The 18,891-nt window shown below is 38.1% G+C and overlaps 1 protein-coding gene and 1 long non-coding RNA gene across 2 annotated transcripts in view; one reads left to right on the top strand and one right to left on the bottom strand.

Moving 5' to 3' along the window:
* Window positions 1–18,891, top strand: part of LOC138414313 (uncharacterized) — a 119,902-nt gene that overhangs the window by 22,392 nt on the left and 78,619 nt on the right. The gene's annotated exons all lie outside the window — the stretch shown is intronic.
* The window catches only part of DNAJC5B (DnaJ heat shock protein family (Hsp40) member C5 beta), a 47,920-nt gene continuing 31,123 nt past the window's right edge, over window positions 2,095–18,891 (bottom strand). Inside the window, exons 3-4 of the mRNA XM_060035156.1 lie at window positions 15,684–15,855; window positions 2,095–2,217 (exon numbers count right to left, since the gene is read on the bottom strand). Coding sequence (XP_059891139.1) covers window positions 2,123–2,217; window positions 15,684–15,855 — 267 coding nt within the window. The 3' untranslated portion in view covers window positions 2,095–2,122. The remainder of the gene's footprint in view (window positions 2,218–15,683; window positions 15,856–18,891) is intronic.

Genomic DNA, 18,891 nt, shown 5'->3' with positions numbered 1-18,891 from the left:
AAGATGCTTACGTGGCCCCTCCTCAGATGGAGAGTGGATCCTTGTTTCTATGTAGCTAACGGGCATTCTGTAGAATTCATTCCCTCACTCAGAGACATCCATGTGCATGCATTTGCCACAACCGTGGTAACTAGAAACTAGCCCTATGTGGGAAACATTGGCCAGAATGCCTCCAGGAATTCCACCATCTGATTCTGATTCTAATTCCTGCCCTATTCTCATCGCGACCACTCTTGTACCAGCTCTCTGGGAAAGCTGGGAGTGGAAGTAAAAAATTCCGCGTCAGAAAGAAAACAGAGGTCTGGGAGAGAAAGAGAAGATGAGCTTGGTGACTTGTAAGTTCCTGTTCAAAAACAGGACTGATGTTTTGGTTAGAGGCCTCAGGAAGGAAATGTAGTGGCTCAAATTATCCCCAGATGGGGCTGTTTATCTCATTGTTCCCTTCAAATGGAAAGTAGCACTCAATTGTTGAGTAGAGTTCTGAGCACTTACTGGTCACTGGCACTGTTAGTATTGGGTATTTTCATGGGTCTTGTTGGATGAGAGCGTTTATATACATAAAGAGTCACATTACATTTGTCTATGTGTATCAACACATACAAACTCATGTGAAACCATCTTATACTTGTTAAATACTTGACTTTTCAGAGTTCTTTCACTTCAACTATTTCACCTGATCTTGGCAGCAATTAGGAATATGAACAGAGAAGATATGAAAACAGAGTCAGAGAGATTAGCCATATTATTCTCATCTCACTTGGTCACAGGGCTAGTTTGTGAGCACTTAGATTAGAACCAGGTTCTTAATTTTCAAACCAGGGCTCTTTCTACTTAATTATGTCGATTTAAAAAAAGAATTCCAGTAACTCAAGAGTTAGAGCAGAGTTTTAGTTATGTCAGAACTATCAGCTATAACACCAATTCCCACTTACAATGTATATTTAACTTTAATTAACGGTAATTTGGTGGTGAGGCAGAATAAGAAACAAAGAAAAAAAGGAAACGGCATTTCATGCAGTGTTACATAAAAACATAACAAGATCTTGAAAAATGCAATATTACATAAAGAACTAAGGAAGACCTGGAAAAAAACAAACACTTGCTGCTTACTATTTTAGAAATAGCATATGGTTTCTTCCACGTGATGAATATAAGGTTCAAACAAGTAAATGCAGAGATGACCTCTGAGCATAAATGTTCAACGTGCACAGAGCAGAGCATTTTCTGGTCAGTGTTATTAATCCCACTGAAGATGGGGTGAGTGATATGCCGTTAAATTTAAATTTAGGCTGTAGAATTTAGAACTCTGTCCTTTACCTCATGTGTTTCTTTTTCTTAGTCTGGCTAATCTAAGCCTGTTGGACAAAAATTATTTTAATTTAAAATTGTTAAACACATTGTTTGGGGCTGGTTTGGGCCCAGAATTACTTTCTGGATCATTTATAACATTTAACCAGGCTGAAATTTTGTTTTTTGTTTTTGTTTTTATGCCAATCTACAAGTACACACAAAACTTCTTCCTTCCTGGTTTTGTCAGTTTTCAGTAAGTGACAATTTGTAATCTTTCAAAAATATACTTTAAAATAATACGATTTGTCTTTACCTAATAATTTCTTCTTGCCTTTGAAATATTTCTGTAGCCATATTGAATATGACAGGAAAAATCTCCACACACACAAAATATTCCTCCTAAATTCTCATGTATGTTTTGCTGTTGATATTTAAAGGCAGATATGAATACTACATTTAGTTAAATAGATGAAAAGTGGCTTTGGTTTTGAAATACTACTTTAGTCTATAAGGAACGAGATCTGGCTCACATAAAGGGCAGGCTCATAAGCCTGTCCAATGCCACTGTCTTACCTCATACAAGGAGCATAAAACAACTCTTCAGGCCTTTATTCATTAAAATGGAATGTGTGTTTCCATTAGGAGTTCTACTCAAAGAGTGAATCTGCATACTGAGAAAATCATGTAGCAATCATCTTTCCTTAACCTAAAAGTAAAATACAAATGTGGAAAAGTTCACAGCATTTCATGTCCCCTACCATCCCCCATCAAGACCACCTGGAGACATGACTGAACCAAGAGGAGGTACTGTGGACCCTCAATGGGCTCAATATTAAGAGTCTGTACAATAACTTCGAGGTCCTTCTCTGATTAGCTGTGTTTTCTCATTTGCGTTTGTAGGCTGGAGGACAACTGGAAAGTCCATATCTAAAAATAAACAAAGAAAACCAGTAAACACCCTCTTATGTAACATTTCATTTAATGGGGCAAGTGGTAGATATTTTTGCTGAAATGATGATTAGCAAATCATTTCAATTCCTAAGATACTAAGGATCCTACCCTTTAAAGGACTTCAAAAGGGAGGATACACTCACTGTCTTTATTCTTCATTTAAGTTCTATTAGTTACAGAATTATAAAACCAAAGCACTAAGCCCAGATTTCACTTTGAGGCAATTTCTAAAACTGATAAACTTGAGCTTTAGTTTTCACCATTTTGTGGGGATGAGGACAGGGCTGCCATCCATGTCATATAGATTGCAGTGTGTATCTATATGAAAAATACCTCTAGAATCGTGCAGTGGACAATTGCATACATGGCTCTGGTTGGGAGAGAGGCCAAGACCCAGAGTTTGCTTGGGTGAAGAGTCTAATAGGAAGGTCTCCACATAAAGCTAGTACCCCAAATGGTTATGTGCTATCTAAATCACCATAGCCTTAAATCTGCAAGGAATTTTGCTAGTCTTGAGTTTTGACGAGGAGGTGAAGACCTCCCTTAAAAATGTCTGTTAGCAAGCTAATGAGCACACAATGTGGCAGGTCAAATTTACAATACCTGTGTGTTCTAAGAAACCTCAGGCTGATAATTTAGTTTAAAATGGTCCAGTGCAAAAGCACAGAGCAGAAGTGAATGGCCCCAACCTTCAACCCAGCCCTCAAAGAATCCCCCACAAACTGCAAGAAACATAAACTCATAGTAAAAAACAGAGAGATGGGAGAGATAGGGAGAAATAGAGAGAGAGGGAGAGAGATGGGGGGAGGGGGAACATTACACATAGGAACAATGCACACTGAGTGAGAGCCAGTAGAAACAACAGAAAGCCAGTCAGACCCAGAAAGACTTCAAATCCTGCACTTACCAGACACAGAATAAGAAAGAATTAGATTTGTTTTTCAAGTGATCAAATGGATTTTGAAATTAATAATAATAAAAAATCTCTTTTAGACATTAACACGTCTGAAATTTTTAAAACTTGATGAATGGGGTTTAACAGCTAAAGGGAGAATTAATGGAATAGAAGACAGATTTGAGGAGGTTAATCAGAATGTGGCACAGGGAAACAAAGATATAAAATAAGAAAGAGGCTAAAGGACATGAAGAATAGAGTGATATTCTGACTTATATTTAATAAGACTTTCGTAAAGAAATGAAAAGAAAAGAAGAGTAGAGGTAATATTTGATGATTTAATGGCTGAGAATTTCCTGGAATTGATACAAGACACCAATCCACAGATTCAAGAACCAACTAGGATAAATTAAAGAGAAATTCATATTTAAACATCTTAGTGATATTGAAGAACACTAAGGATAACGGTTCTTAAAGCAATCTCACTTTCCAATAGCAGATATGGAAGCCAGAAAACTATGAAATTATGTTTACAATATACTATAAGAAGATATCAACCTAAATTTGTTGATAAACCCTCTTATTGCTACATTTATTTTTTTAAGCATGATTTACAGGTATTTTCAGACAATAAAAACAGAAGTTGTGCCACCAGCAGACGTAATTTAAAAGTTATAATTCAGACAGAAAGAAGTGTTATCACATGGAAAAATTTGTGGTGTATATAGAAATGATTAGTAGATATATAAGTAAAACTAAACATTTATTATATAAAGCAATAATAATTTATGAGACTTAAAATTGAGATAAAATTATGACAATGGTATGTAAATCAGAAAGGAGATGATCAGAATTAAAGAGTTATAAAGTTCTTGTATTGTTCAGGAGAGGATAAAGATAAGAATTAACTTTCAACTTTGGTAACTTAAGTATGCTTGATAACTTTTTAAGGCAGCCCTAAAAAAATAGAACAGAGAATATAATTTCCAAACTGGAGGAGAGAAAGAAATGGAATGTGAAAAAAAAATTCTATCAGTACAGAAGAAGGAAAAAAAGGAAAGAAAGTAGAAACAAAAAATATGCCAACTTAAAGTGATAATTATAATAATAAAATATTAACAGAAAGCATGTATACAGTACTTATTATGTGTCTAGCACTGTTCTCAGTGCTTTATGTGTCTTAACTCAATAATAGCACTACAAGGTAGGGTAATTATGATAGCTATTTTACAGATAAGCTGAGGGACAGAATGTTTTAAGTAACTAGCCTGCATTACACAGGTAGTAAGGAATAGAGCTAGTATTAAAACCTGGGCAGTATTTCTCAGAATCTGTTTTCTTAAAGGCTGTGCTATACTGTCTCTCAAAAAGAGTAAGTTCATAGAAAAGAACATATATCATTAGTTATAAAAAATACAAACGGACTCTATTTAAAAGAAAAAACATGGCCAGACTGAATAAATCCCCCCAGCAATATGCTGTTTTCAAAGGACACATCAAAAAACATAAGGACAAAAAAACATAGAGAATAAAAGGATGGAAACATATTTACTGCACAAACACTAAGGAAAAGAAAGCTAATATAACTGTATTTTAAAAACAAAGTATGAGACAAAAAGCATTGCTAGAGCTAGAGGGTAACTACATAATAATAAAATATTCAATTAACCAAGTAGCCATAAAAATTCTAAACTTATATATGCTAATAACATAGCTTCAAAATATAGGAAGCAAAAATTGACAGAACTTTATAGAGAAATAGAAAAATCTATCAGCACAGTGGAAGAATTGAATGCTTCTCTCAGTAACTGACGGATAAAGCAAGCAAAAAATCTTTAAGGTTATAAAGGATTTGAAAAGTATAATGTTGTGAACTGAATCGTGTCCCTGCCCCCCACCCCATTCATATGTTGAAGTTCTAATCCCCAGTCTGTCAGAATGTGACCATATTTGGAGAGGAGGTCTTTAAAGAGGTAATTATGTTAAAATGAGGTCCTCAGAGTGGGCCTTAGTCCAGTATGACTTGTGTACTTAGGACACAGTCATACATAGAGGGAAGGCCTTGTGAAGACACAAGATGAAAATGACCATCTACATGCCAAGAAGAGCGGCCTTAAGGAAACCAGTCCTGTGACACCTTGATCTTAGGTTTCTAACCTCCAGAATTGCCAGAGAATAAATTTGTTTTTCACATCACCCAGTCTGTGGTACTTTGTTACAGCAGCCCTAGCAAACTAATACATACAACAAATTAGCTTTATTTAATAGTCATACATGGAACAGTGAACCTAACAAATGCAAAATGTACTGTTTTGAAGCAATGTGGAACATATGTAAAATCAATTAAGTTCTAGGCTATAAGCAAGCCTCAAGACATTTCAAAATATTGTTTCATGCTGTCCACATTTTCTGATAATACTGCAGTTCAGTTAGACACAAACAATAATAAAGAACGAGAAAAGACCCCACAGGTTTACAAATTAAGACACATATAGACCTAACTTATAGATTAAAGAAAAAATCATAATGGAAATAAGAAAATGTTTCAAACTTAGATTATAAGAACATATGTGTACGTGTGTGTATGTAAAGCCAAACTGGTACTTACAGAAGAATTTATAGCCTTAATAGCTTAATATCAGAAAAGAAGATGGACTGAAAATTAAGAAGTATAAAAATTAAGTTAGAAAATTAACAACAATAAATTAAGAGAAATAATAAAAAATAGAAATTTAGAGAGAATATACAGGAGAATCAATAAAACTGACAACATTTATTTGAGAAGAATAAAATTTTCAAATATCTGGTGAGAATGGCTAAAAAAGGAAAGCAGAAATAACCAATATAAGGAATGAAAAATGGGACAAAAATGCAGATACTATAGATGTGTAAAAGGTAACAAGAGGAAATTTTGAAGAACTAATTGTTTTAATAAAGAAGAAGGGAAACCTAAATGGCCTATAAAATATATTGAATCCATAATTTAAAATTTGTATAAAAACATATTAGCCCAGAAAGGTCTACACAGTCCTGTAGAAAGAAATAAATCCAGTAATACACAAACTTTTCAAGAGTTAAAGAGGAACACTGCTAATTTATTTTATGAGGCATAATCTTGGTATAGAACCCATAAGGAAAGTTTGAGGTGGGAAAATGATAGGCCAGTCTCACCCATTAACATAGATGCAAACATCTAAAACAAAATATTAGCAAGCACATTTCATAAAAAAATAAAATAGTTAATGCATTATGACTGCTTTGGGTTTATCTCAGGAATTCAAGATTGTTTTAACGTTGGGCAACAATTCATATAGTTCTTCACGTGAACAATTTAAAGGAGAAAAATCATTACCATCTCAATTGGTGAAGAAAAAAGTATTCTAACAAAATAGTAATAGAAGACAACTTTCTTAACCTGATCAAAAGCCTACAGCAAACTTCACAATCATTATGCAATCTTGAAAGCATCTTCTCTTCAACATTTTACTGGCAGTCTCAACAAACACAGAAAGGCAAGGAAAAGGCTAAAAAAATGATAAGGGAAGGGAAGGAAGAATCAAAACTATCACTATTCACCAATGTTATAGATAGGTATGTAGAAACCCTAAAGAATTTACAGATAAATAATTAGAAATAGAGAGTTTAGCTAGTTTCTTGGATTTGAAATCAATGTTAAAAAAAGTACATTCCTATATACTAAGAAACAAGTCAACAACTAATCTATGATAATTTATTTATAATTGTATGAAAGTGGATAAAGTATTATGAATAAATGCAACCAAAGATATAAAAGAGATATCTTTATTGAAAGGCAACGAAGAAAACCTAAATAAATGGAGAAGTATACCATGTCACATATTAGAGGACTCACATTCTTTAAAGATGTCAATTCTTCCTAATTTATCCACAGTCACTGCAATTCTAATCAAGATCCCAAATATTTTGCTTAAAGAAGTTTTGGTACAGGACTTAACAAAGCTTATTCTAAAATTTATATAGAAAAGCAAAAGGCCAAGGATATGTGAGAGTGTCCTGAAGAACAAATTAGGAAGAGTTGCCTGAACAGTGTTATGAATTATTATAAATGGGCCTGGTGTTGCATATAGATAGACAAAATGACCAACGGACCAGAACAGAAAGCCCAGAAACTGTTCCATATATCTATTAAAACTTAATGTATGTCAAAACCAAGACTAGAAATCAGTGTGCTGGGACAATTTGTTTTCTATATGGAAAAAAATGAAGTTGGAACGCTACATCATACCACTTGCAGAAATCAATTCCTGGTTATTAAACACGTAAACATGAGTAGCAAAACTATAAAACTTTAAGAAGACCATATAGGAGAACACCTTTATATCCTTGGGATAGGGAAAGATTTCTTAATCAAAACACAGAAATCACTAAGCATAAAGGCAAATATTGACATTTTGACTACATTAAAATCAAGAACTTTGGCTTATCAAAAGACACCGTAAAGAGTGAAACACCAGGCCACAAATTGGGAAAATACATTTTAAACAAACATGATCAACAGAGTCAATACCCACGCCCCAAAAAAGAGTCAGTAAGAAAAAAGCAAATGATATATTAAAAACCTACAAAAGACTTGAATAGGCATTTCAAAGAAAGAGAAACCCAAACAACCAGTAAGATTCTGAAAGGATTCAAGGAGAAGAAAATTAAAATCACAAAGGTATACCATTTCCCATCCACCAGACTGGCACACATTTATAGTCTAGTGAGGGCAAGGATGTGAAGCAGTAGGAACTCTCATTAGCTAATGGAAATTAGTGCAGCAACTTTGTAGAACAACTTGGTGTTATCTAATAACTTGTAGATATGCACATCTTTTGACTAAGGTATTCCACTCCTGTGTATATATTGGGTTGGTCAAAAAGTTCATTCAGTTAATGAATACGTTGTTCAATAAAGTTCTTGGTGAAAATGAAAAATGTGTCTTTTATTTTTACTTAAAGCTGAACAAACTTTTTGGCCAACCCAGTACCTGGAAAACTCTACTCATGAACCAGGAGACATTCATAACAAGAATATTTGTAATAGCCCTGTTTGTAATGGCAAAAAAGTGGATTTGGATACCCAAATATCCACTAGCAGTAGAATGGATAAATAAATTTTCTGGGATATTCTCATAGAAGAATATTATACAACAGTGAAAATGAATGAAAGACAATCACAGTACGAATGAAGTTCAGAAATATGATGTTGAGTGAAAAAAAAAGAAGTTGAAGGATAATTGTTGAGTATGAGTTCATTGATTTAAAGTTCAGAAATGTAAAAACAAGCAATAAACTTGATTAGGAACATAAATATATATAGTTGTAATACTAAAAAGAATAATAAGAAAATGATTACATTATGATAGCCAAGAAGTGGGTGGAAACAACCTAAGTGTTCATTGATGGATGAGTGGATAAAGAAAATGTGGTGTATATATACAATGGACTAGTTTTCAGCCATAAAAAAAAGAGGGAAATCCTGCTATTTGTGACAACATGGATGGATTTTGAGTGCATTATGCTAAATGAAGTAAGTCAAGTAGAGAAAGACAAATACTGTATGATCTCACTTATACATGAATCTAAAAAAACAAAAACAACCCAAACTCGTAGAAAAAGAGATCAGATTTGTGGTTACCAGAGGCAGAGAGTGAGGAGACAAGGAATTGCATAAATGTGGTTAAAAGGTACAAACTTCCAGTTCTAAGACAAATAAATACTGGGGTTGTAATATACAATATGATGACTACAGTTAACACTGCTCTGTGGCATATTTGAAAGTTGCTAACAGAGTAGATCCTAAAACTTCTCATCACAAGGAAAAGAACATTTTTTTCTTTTTCTGTGTGTCTATATGAGATGATAGATATTAACTAAACTTACTGTGGTGATCATTTCACAATATATGTAAGGCAAGTCATGCTGCACACTTTAGACTTATACAGTGCTGTATGTCAATTAAATATCTCAATAAAACAGAAATTTAAAAAAGGAAAATGATTACAGATGATTTAGGGTAACAGTTACCTCTAAATAGGGAGCAACAAGCAAAGAACCTAAAGGTAATGGCACATAATGTTCATTTGTATGTTTCTGATAAGTAAAAACAATAAGGGATAAAGTAGTTAAGTGAATTACCCCCAGAATCTCTACTGGTAACTAATAGAGTCGGGGCTTGAAATGGGACTGACTTCAAAGCCCTTTTCTGTCTTAGCCACTAATAGTGTACTGCTCTCAGGGTAGCTGCATAAAAGACTGATAATCAACTTTCCCATTTCCCCACACTTTGTGAATACTGATGCTTTGTGGTATCCTCTACTCCCTGCCATGGGTGAATTTTCAGGAAACAAAGAACCTTCTCCTTCTCTGAAGAAAGGGTGTTTAGTTTCTTTCTGTAGTCAAATCCCCTCTCTCCTCTACTACAGATATTTTTTAATTGAAGTGAGATTCACATAACATAAAAGTAGCCATTTAAAGTGAAAAATTTGGGGCTTCCCTGGTGGCGCAGTGGTTAAGAATCCCCCTGCCAATGCAGGCGACACGGGTTCGAGCCCTGGTCCGGGAAAATCCCACATGCCACGGAGCAACTAAGCCCGCGCGCCACAACTACTGAGCCTGCGCACCACAACTACTGAGCCCACGTGCCACAGCTACTGAAGCTGGCTCACGTAGAGCTTGTGCTCCGCAACAAGAGAAGCCACCGCAATAAGAAGCCCACACACCACAACAAAGAGTAGCCCCCACTCGCCATACTAGAGAAAGCCTGCGTGCAGCAACGAAGACGCAACACAGCCAAAAATAAATAAAATTAAATTTAAATAAATAAATAAAGTGAACAATTTAGTACATTCACAGTGTACTAAATATATAATTCACTGCCTCTATCTAGTTGCAGAACATTTCTCCAAAAGGAGACCCATTAGGCAGTTGTTCCCTGTTCCTCTTTTCCCCCCAGGCCCTGGCAACCACCAGTATGCTTTCTGCCTCTATGAATGTACCTAATCTAGATAATTCATGTAAATGGAATCATACAGTGTTTGTCCTTTTGTGTCTGGCTTCTTTCACTTAGCATAATGTTTCCAGGTTCATCCGCCGTGTTGTATGTATCAGTACTTCATTCCTTTTTATGGCTGAATAATATTTCACCTCTACCTTTTTGCGTTTTCTTCCTCAGAACCTCCTGGGTTTCTCTCAACTCCCTTTCCCCTCATCCTAGTTAAAATCCTACTGCTTTTGCTCTTATCTAACCAACTGTCCAGGATTCCAGCTGCTTTCCATCTATCACATTTCACTTTGATGATCTGAGCCCTTGACTGGGTATATCCCAGTTTGGGGTTATTTGCAAATATGCTCTCTGCATAACTTCCTCTTCATTCAGTTCCTTGATCAAACTGTTCACTTGAACAGCCTAATGTGACTATCCCTGCCTTGCCTGGCATCGAGAGCTCCATTCACCATTATCCACAGGATGCTGGGAGGTGCTGTGCCAGATGCTGTGCTGGTGTCAAGATCCCTCCCTTCTAGGGTTCTCCTTCCCCATAATCTCCCACCCCTAACTCCTCATTCTTTACGTTTTCAGCTTTAAATGTCACCTCCTCTGGGAAGCTGTCCTCACTTGCATCTGGGTCAGGCCCGCCTAGTGTTCACTGTCACAGCCCCTGTGCTTCTCCTTTGGCAGACTTATCATACCTGTAAGTTAGCTAGCTCATTGTGTGACTTATTTGTGGAATACTTGTCTTCCCATCTCCTCTGCGATACTGTAAGGTCCAAGACAGCAGGGACCGCGTCTTTCTTTTCTCTAGCCCCTAGCGTACTGTTGGGCAAATATTAAGTGCTCAATAAATGTTTTCTGTGAAAAGACTGTCTAGTAAATTTGCTCACTGAACCTTAGCAGGCAAAACCTGAAGAAACCTTGGGTCCCCTTGGAGCAGCTTCCGGGGCAGCGTTCTGAGCTGACTCACTTGTCCTGCTGTCCCGGCCCAGGGCCTTGATGGTGCTTACTTGTCATTTTCATATAAAGAAGCAGCAAAGGACTTTGGACTAGTTGCAAGAATTATTTTCCATGAATTATTTTTAGAAATCAGTTCCTTTTGACTCGGGGGAAGGGGATAGGAAGGAGATTGAGTGGGATTGGTGAAAAGAGGAAGGATGAATTTAATCTCTTCCTTGGTGCCCTTTTCCTGGGCAATAAAGTGTGATGAATGCTGAACAGCAAATGTAATAAATGTCTCAATATCTTGGCTGGGAGCGAGTCTAATTAGAAGCCATATGGCCTCTTCAGCTCAGTGGCTGTGAATTTATTTGGGTTTCATCCAGGTGAGTAGCAAGAACAGTTAAGCAGTCAACAGATTTTCCTGTGCCCTGAATCTCACAGTTTTAGATCCAAGGTCAACCCACTAGAAAATCTTCTCCCTTAAACACTCTATTTCCTCTCCTTCAAAAAAGTGGGGAAATCATGACTCTGCAAGAAAATTTTTGGGTTTAACTGGGAGTTTTCAGTCCACTGCTTGCAGCTTGGAAAAAAAAATTGAACTTATCTGTTGTATTTTTGGTTTGCTTTGCCAGGGTATTTAGAGATAACAGGTTTCCATTTATGCTCATTTCTATACCTTCTTCCTTCCTTTTCTTTTTTCTTCATTTTTCTCTTTCTTTTCCTTCCTTCCTTCCTTCCTTCCTTCCTTCCTTCCTTCCTTCCGGCCTTCCTTTCCCTCCCTCCCTCCCTCCCTTCCTTCCCTCCCTCCCTCCTTCCTTCCTTCCTCTCTTTCTCTCTCTCTCTCTCTCTCTCTCTCTCTCTCTCTCTCACACACACACACACACACACATACACACACACACACACGGTCCCAGGGAATGGTGTTCTATCTCAAGATGTTCTGTAAAGCCCTCTTGACTAGTAGAATTCTGACTGCATTGTGGCCTTTATCTAACAGAGCAGTATAAGGTCTAAATGAGCTTGTTTTAAATATAACACTCAAAATTTCACAAAGTGGAACTTCTAATTTGTGAATATTTGAAAGGAAGGGAAATAACCTGGTATCCGTCACCTTTATCTTTCAAGCTTCAAATTTTCCAAGACAAAAAAGGGGGTGTGGACAACCCCCCAAGACACTGTCTCTCTTCTATTTGCTCCTAATTGATTCATAAGAATAATAGAATTCCCCTGTGTTCCTAGAATGCCACTGGGATTATATTTTTATTCTGAGAAAGAGATGGGAATCAGTTTACAAGTTCTAAAATTACCAGGGAATATTGAAGATGCCACTGTTTTGAACTTCCCTCCTTTATTTCTTAAGGGTAGAAGTTAGATTACATTCTTCCACATACTTGAAAGAGACACAATAACCCAAGCAAATCTCTCCTCTCTACTAGCAAATCCCACCCTGTACCACTACTCTTGAACAGAAACTGTGTTATTGTGGCTTGCAGCAACTCTGTGTATAATTATTGCTAGCCATACTGGCATAACAGTGGCTTTAGAGATAACTCCTATAGCTCACTATCCCAATTTAATTGCTTAGGGGACATGAAAATCCATGCCAGACATGGTGTCACACATTATGAATGTGTCCAGTGGGCTCTGATCCTGGAAGTATTGGGTGATGGAGGGACAACAAGGTTTGAAGTGTGTAGTCAGAATTGGTCTGTGGAAAAATTTCTTCCAAATTTACATCTTATATATGAAATAAACTAGATAGGAGTTTTCTTAAACCTGATAACAATCCCTAAAAAGTTAGGCAACATTAAGACTGAAACTTTTCTAATCTACCAATAATAAAAAACAAATTTTGAAGAAACATGCTAGAGGAAGGACAGTAATTTTTCTGTTCTCCCTAAGGAAGTGATATTAATGAAATTATTATTAAGTGAAGAGGCAATCAAAGAATACACACCCAGAAAGCACAGGGGGAAAGTATTATAAAGGTGTGTCAGGCAGTTAATTAAACTGTTGCTGTTTTTCAAATTTTATGATATTTAAGACATTTATCAGTTTTTAAGCTTTGCAATTTTTTTGTAATTTCTTTTTTTCATTATAAATAAGTATTCACTTTCAGATCTAATTTTGTATTTGTAATTTGATATTCTTTATCCCTAAAAGGACTGTCCAAATTGTGTAAGTTTCTGGCCCTTGAAAACCTTGATTAACTCTGCATAGGAGCTTTTAAATATTTAGGAATAGGATAGAGTTTTTCCTTTTGGTTAAGACTAACAGTAACACAGCCAAATGGGTTCGTGACTTACTAAGTCTGGAATCTGACCTCTGCAATGGAATTGGTAACTCTGGGGTGTCAGAACTGAGAACAGTGAACGGCATGTAGATTTATCACCAACAACTCTGCAGGAAGGAAATCTGGGTGGAATTTGGCACTGAGTATGAATTTCTGTTCCAGAAAAGAAATCTTCTGCAAAGAAGGTCTGCTGAAATGCCCTGGTGGAGCTTTTATCTAATTTAAAAAGGAAAGACTTTGAGGCTTTTCAGAAAAGTGTGGAACACTGGATTTGAGGTATCTAGGTTCAGTTCACCTAGACTTGGTTCCCGCACTATAAAGGAAAAGTTAAGATAAGCTTGACACAGTGGATGCCGATGACAGCACTCTCCTATCTAACTGCCCCTTCCTATCCTCTGTCAGTGACTGGACTGGGTTGATGGATATTATGGGAGATCCTATGAACAATGGGCCCAGCGACCCCTGACATGATCTAATAACAGTTTATCTCCCTCAAAAGAGCAGATGAGATGAATGCACTGGGCTCATCGTTCTCACTTTTTTTTTTGCTGTACGCGGGCCTCTCACTGCGGCGGCCTCTCCCGTTGCGGAGCACAGGCTCCGGACGCGCAGGCTCAGCGGCCGTGGCTCACGGGCCCAGCTGCTCCACGGCATATGGGATCTTCCTGGACCGGGGCACGAACCCGTGTCCCCTTCATTGGCAGGTGGACTCTCAACCACTGCGCCACCAGGGAAGCCCCCGGGCTCATCATTCTTAAGCAATTTATGCCGAAGTCACTGACTCTTCCCTGAAGAAGAGTTTATACGTGTGTGTCTCTGTTTAACCCATTTACGAGTAATACAGCTTGCTTGCTGTTTTTGGTGTGTATGCCCTGTTAGAAGATTTGTCATCTTATATCCCAAATGAAGCAAAAGAAAGTTGTAATTGTATTTCACGATGGGCCTACAATTTGGCTCCAGGGGCAGTAATACAAAATGATGAGAACAAACCCCCTGTTTGCCAGACTGGCCACCCAGTGGTCCCCCTGGGAAGGAATCACAGCTTGCAGGAAAATCCCTTCTGTCCTCTCTGATCTCCCAATCCTAAAATGGTCTGAGACTAAGTACAGTTCACATGATTGAAGACTCCTTTCTTTAAGCTGGACTCGGGGTGGGTAATAACTGGGTATTACTTAGCACCACATTTGATAGGGAATTTGAAAGTATCTGGAAGCCTTTAAACAGTCTCTCCTCTGTCTGATGTCCTGGAATTTCTGCTTCATTGTGATCAAAGGAATCAGAGTATAGTACACAGAAGTGCACCATGCCTGATTTCCGCAGTTCTGACAGCAGCGGGTCACAGTCTGAATTGTTTATTTGGCTGTCCAGGCTTCTTTGTGACTTAGCGATGAAGTCTATTACCCAGAATAATGATGCATTCTGCAGGAGAAAATGACAGTAGGATTATGGCTGCAAGACAGAAAGGATGATGGCAGGTTTGACTCCAGTTTGTTTAAACAAAGGCATTTCCCAGAGAATATGAAGTATTCCTGATGATGTGAATTCCGTGAGATTGTTGTCTTTCCTTACATTTTTTCGTTATCATTGCTGGGTCTAGTGAACTTGAAGAATCGAGTAATCTGTCACGGCCATGCATACACATTGACAGGCATGTGCAGGTGGTTTAACAAAGCAAACAGTCCCGTTTATATCAGACAGTATTCTTGAGGCTGGTTTGAGGCTAGCTCTGAATGTGTGGTTTTGGAAGGAAGCTGCGTTTCTGGGGAAGAAAGACTACCCTCCCCCAGTTTTACCCAGAACTCATCATCAAGTAATCAAAAGGAAGAAAAGTCAAGGGTTGTCGACTTCTCTTGATGTCCATTCCCTTCTATCTGAATAGAGATCCTAAAGTAACAGGCTGACATGCTTCTCCTGGGAGAAATTTCTGCCTTGGTTCTCCTACCTCCTACCCCTGGGCACTCCCACCCAAACCTCCCTGAACCCACAGTTCACTCTTTCGTAATGAGACTGTGAATTGTGCTAGCTTTGCCTTGTGATCATAAGCTCAGATGTGAGTTCATCCGGTTTTACATATGTCATGACTTCTTTCTGACAGTGTTAGGTTCTGCTTTTCTCTGTGGCTGGTAAAGGTAACTGTCCTTTCACCCTCTCCAAAAGAGGTACCAAAGGTAAAAGTCTACGGCACTCCCCCCATTTGGTCGTTGTATCGCTCTCACTTTAGCGATAGCCATCGCCATGGGACCTGGTGCTTGGCCAGGCCTATGAAGAGACACCCCCTACTCTGTTCTCATCTTGCTGTACCTTTTTCTATGTCAGTCTTGATCTGCTCCTCAAGATCCTCTGGGGACACATAGAAGTCCTCTTCTGGCATCGATGACTTAGGCCGGCAGCGTCCACAGCAGCAGTTGCAACAGCAGCAGAGACAGCAGCAGAAATAGCAGCCGGTCAAGAGGCCAATGATGACAAACAAAGTCTAGGGGAACCAGAGGCAAAGCAAAACAGGGGTGAGGGGTAGTGGGGTGTAGGAGACCCCAGAAATCAAGTGTGGACCCATGTACCTCCAGAGACCTGAAGGCATCACAGTTCACCCCAGAGACCACATATTCACCCTCATCCTTATTCCATGGAGGACTATCTTTTTAGTTTCCTTGGAAACAAATGCCTCACAGAGTTTCGCCTAACAAGTTAAGCCAGGAACAAGTGACTTGCAGCCAAATAATGAAGTATGACATTTTCTTCTTTATTCTTAAGCCGTGGTGATCATTATTAAGAGCAGAGCAAACAAACAAACCAACAGACATAACCTCTACAGGTCACATGGGCTAACCAAAGGCACTGAGTCATTCTCACCAAGAAGAGCTAGGGATAGCCAGTCCTGACACCACCGCATTCCTCTCAGTCACCACGTCCTGCAGTCTCTCTCCTCACCATCTCTGCCCCCTCCCCATTGCCTCTCTCTTGATTGGTAGGGCTTTAGAATGGATCCCCTTATCTCTGCTCTGGACACTTCAGTAGCCTCCTAACTGACCTATCTGCTTCCACTCTTGCCCCTAGCCCACTCTGCACATTGCTGCTGGAGGTTTCTGACATGTTCTCTTGAACCCATGCAGCGACTCTCCTGCCTCTTAGAAAAGGCTGGAGCTCCTTATTAATGGTCATCTGGCCTCTTCCAGTGCCTTCCCTGCACCAACATGGCCCTGTTCCTGCCATCCTTGCAGAGCTTTGCTCTCCCTATGGAACCATCTGCCTAGACACCCACTGTCCCATTCCCTAGTCATCTAGAAAATACCCACTCCGTGTTTAAGATTATCTCAAAGATCCTCTGTCTGACATCTTTCCTGATTCCCATGTCCTCCAGAACAATTACTCCCTCCTTTGTGCCCCAACTGCATGTCATACAAATGTCCACCATAGTCTTATTTTGTTGACACTTTAAGACAGTGATGAGTTTATAATTCTGTCTCAGACTGTGAACTTCTTCAAGGCTAAACTATATGTTAGTTGTCTTTCAATCCCTCCTCTACCTAAGGATTTAGTACCTGGAGTGTGGTACACAGGAAATGCCTACTGAATTAATGAAGGTATTAATTGATTAGTAGATAAACAAATGATTTGTTCCTCCTAGTGAACAGCACCAGGATATAAAAGGTTTCCTCACTCAGTTTGCCATAGCTAAAGATTAAAAGATTAAACTCTCCCAATCCAATTTGAAGTGAAAACAATCCCATTTTTGTTAACTGTGCAAAATACGTTTATGATTTTATTAAAAGCATGTTATTTGAAATAGAAAGTGATCTTATACACCCTCACACCTATAATCTTTTTGCTGTGGATTCTCTACATCTTCAGAGTCATACATTTCTTAAATTACTCTGAAAAGTATAAAAACACTTCCTCCTCACCAACTGCCTCTAAGACCCTCCTGTGCAGTGTTCCTGAGCCAGTGCCCCAACAAGCACCCCCTTTTTTTTACCTACTTTTGACCTTTTTTGCTTTCACTATTCCATTCCCATATTTTTTCTCCTCTCTGAAAATTTCCTTTGATACATGTATTGTTTTGTTCTTTAGTTATTCCAACTAGATTATTTGCCTGTTGCAGAAATAACCTTGCTTTATCCTTGCAGTGCTTAGTGCAGTACAAGGCATAAGTAGGTGTCCATTGTTTTTAAAACATTTTCAAATTGGTACACTGATTCATACATGTAATGCATGCTTAATACATGATCACTGTGTGCCAGGCCACTCTAAAGGGCACGGGGCAGTTAGGCTTTGGCACAAGCAGAAGGGGAAGGTAGATTTCTTTGTGGCCTTATTTTTAAAGAGCCACATCAGGAATTATTTTATGTATATCTCTTACACTACTGAACAGCTTCTGCTTGTCTATATGAATTTTGATCAATTTTGTCAACTTCCTGGGCAAGGAAATCTATTCTCCTTTTTATGCAGGTAGGCCCCAATATGCAGTCAGATGCTAGTGTGTAAATTATCTAGAACTCCAGATGTACCTTCCCATGGAAATAGTGTCATACCTGGGGGTTAGTTTCCCACAGAAGCCTGTATTTTACATAAACATTCAAACTATCATCATAAATGACATTGACAATATGTACACTCTCATTCTAAGTTCCACATCCTCTAGGCAGAAACTTGTCTCCCTCCCAAGTCTTGAGTGATAAAAAAAGGAGGTTTCAGTGGGATTCCCAGTTATCCCCAAGAAAAGGAATTCTGAGGACTGCAGAAGGCAAATGAGGCTTTAGGCTGCAGACTCTCTCTCCCCATGCCTATGAACAAAAACATATTCTCTCTTGTCCTGCGTATATAAAACTATTCAATTTAGCAAGATTTATTTTAGCGGAAGAAAGTAGCAGAGTACTACTGAACATGACATCTGCCTCTGGAGATCTGCTGTTTCTTTATTAATTACAACTCATATGAATGTGAGTTCATCTGATTTCACAAAATGTGTGAACTGTGAACTTACCACATGTATGTGAACTGTCCAAAAAAGATGCAGATGGACCATATGTATGATTTATATGTAAATATACTTTTATCAGAAGATAAGGATATTAATACTCATAAACAAATATAAAACTATCACCAAGCATGCATATACTAGGGATTCTTAGGAAATCCCACAAAATTTACTGTCAAAAGTCAGTCCCGGTCGCACTAAGTCCTTAAAAATCTTGCCTTTTTCTTGACTAGATATCCTTTTTCTCTCTCTCTCTTCCTCTCTCTCACCAACTCAGTGTGCTGCCCTATTTAATTCTTACCTTTTTCCCCTCATTTCCTTCTCCACTACTTCCCAGCAGGCTCCATGTGAACCTATGACCTAATTACCATGTATTCTCCGCAGTACTGTGTTTGCTGATGTAGCCTATGCTATAGATAGGAAAGTACATGGCTAAATTTGTCCCATAATAATTTTTAAACAGTTGTCACACTAATAAATTATTTTAGGTTTTCAGCAATGAGTCAGTTCTTAATTTGTCATTATGGGGGTAGG

The sequence above is a fragment of the Delphinus delphis genome, chromosome 17 (assembly GCF_949987515.2).
Source record: "Delphinus delphis chromosome 17, mDelDel1.2, whole genome shotgun sequence".
NCBI lineage: Eukaryota > Metazoa > Chordata > Mammalia > Artiodactyla > Delphinidae > Delphinus > Delphinus delphis.
The sequence above is the reverse complement of the archived record's forward strand: the minus strand, read 5'-3'. Positions and strand labels throughout refer to the sequence as shown.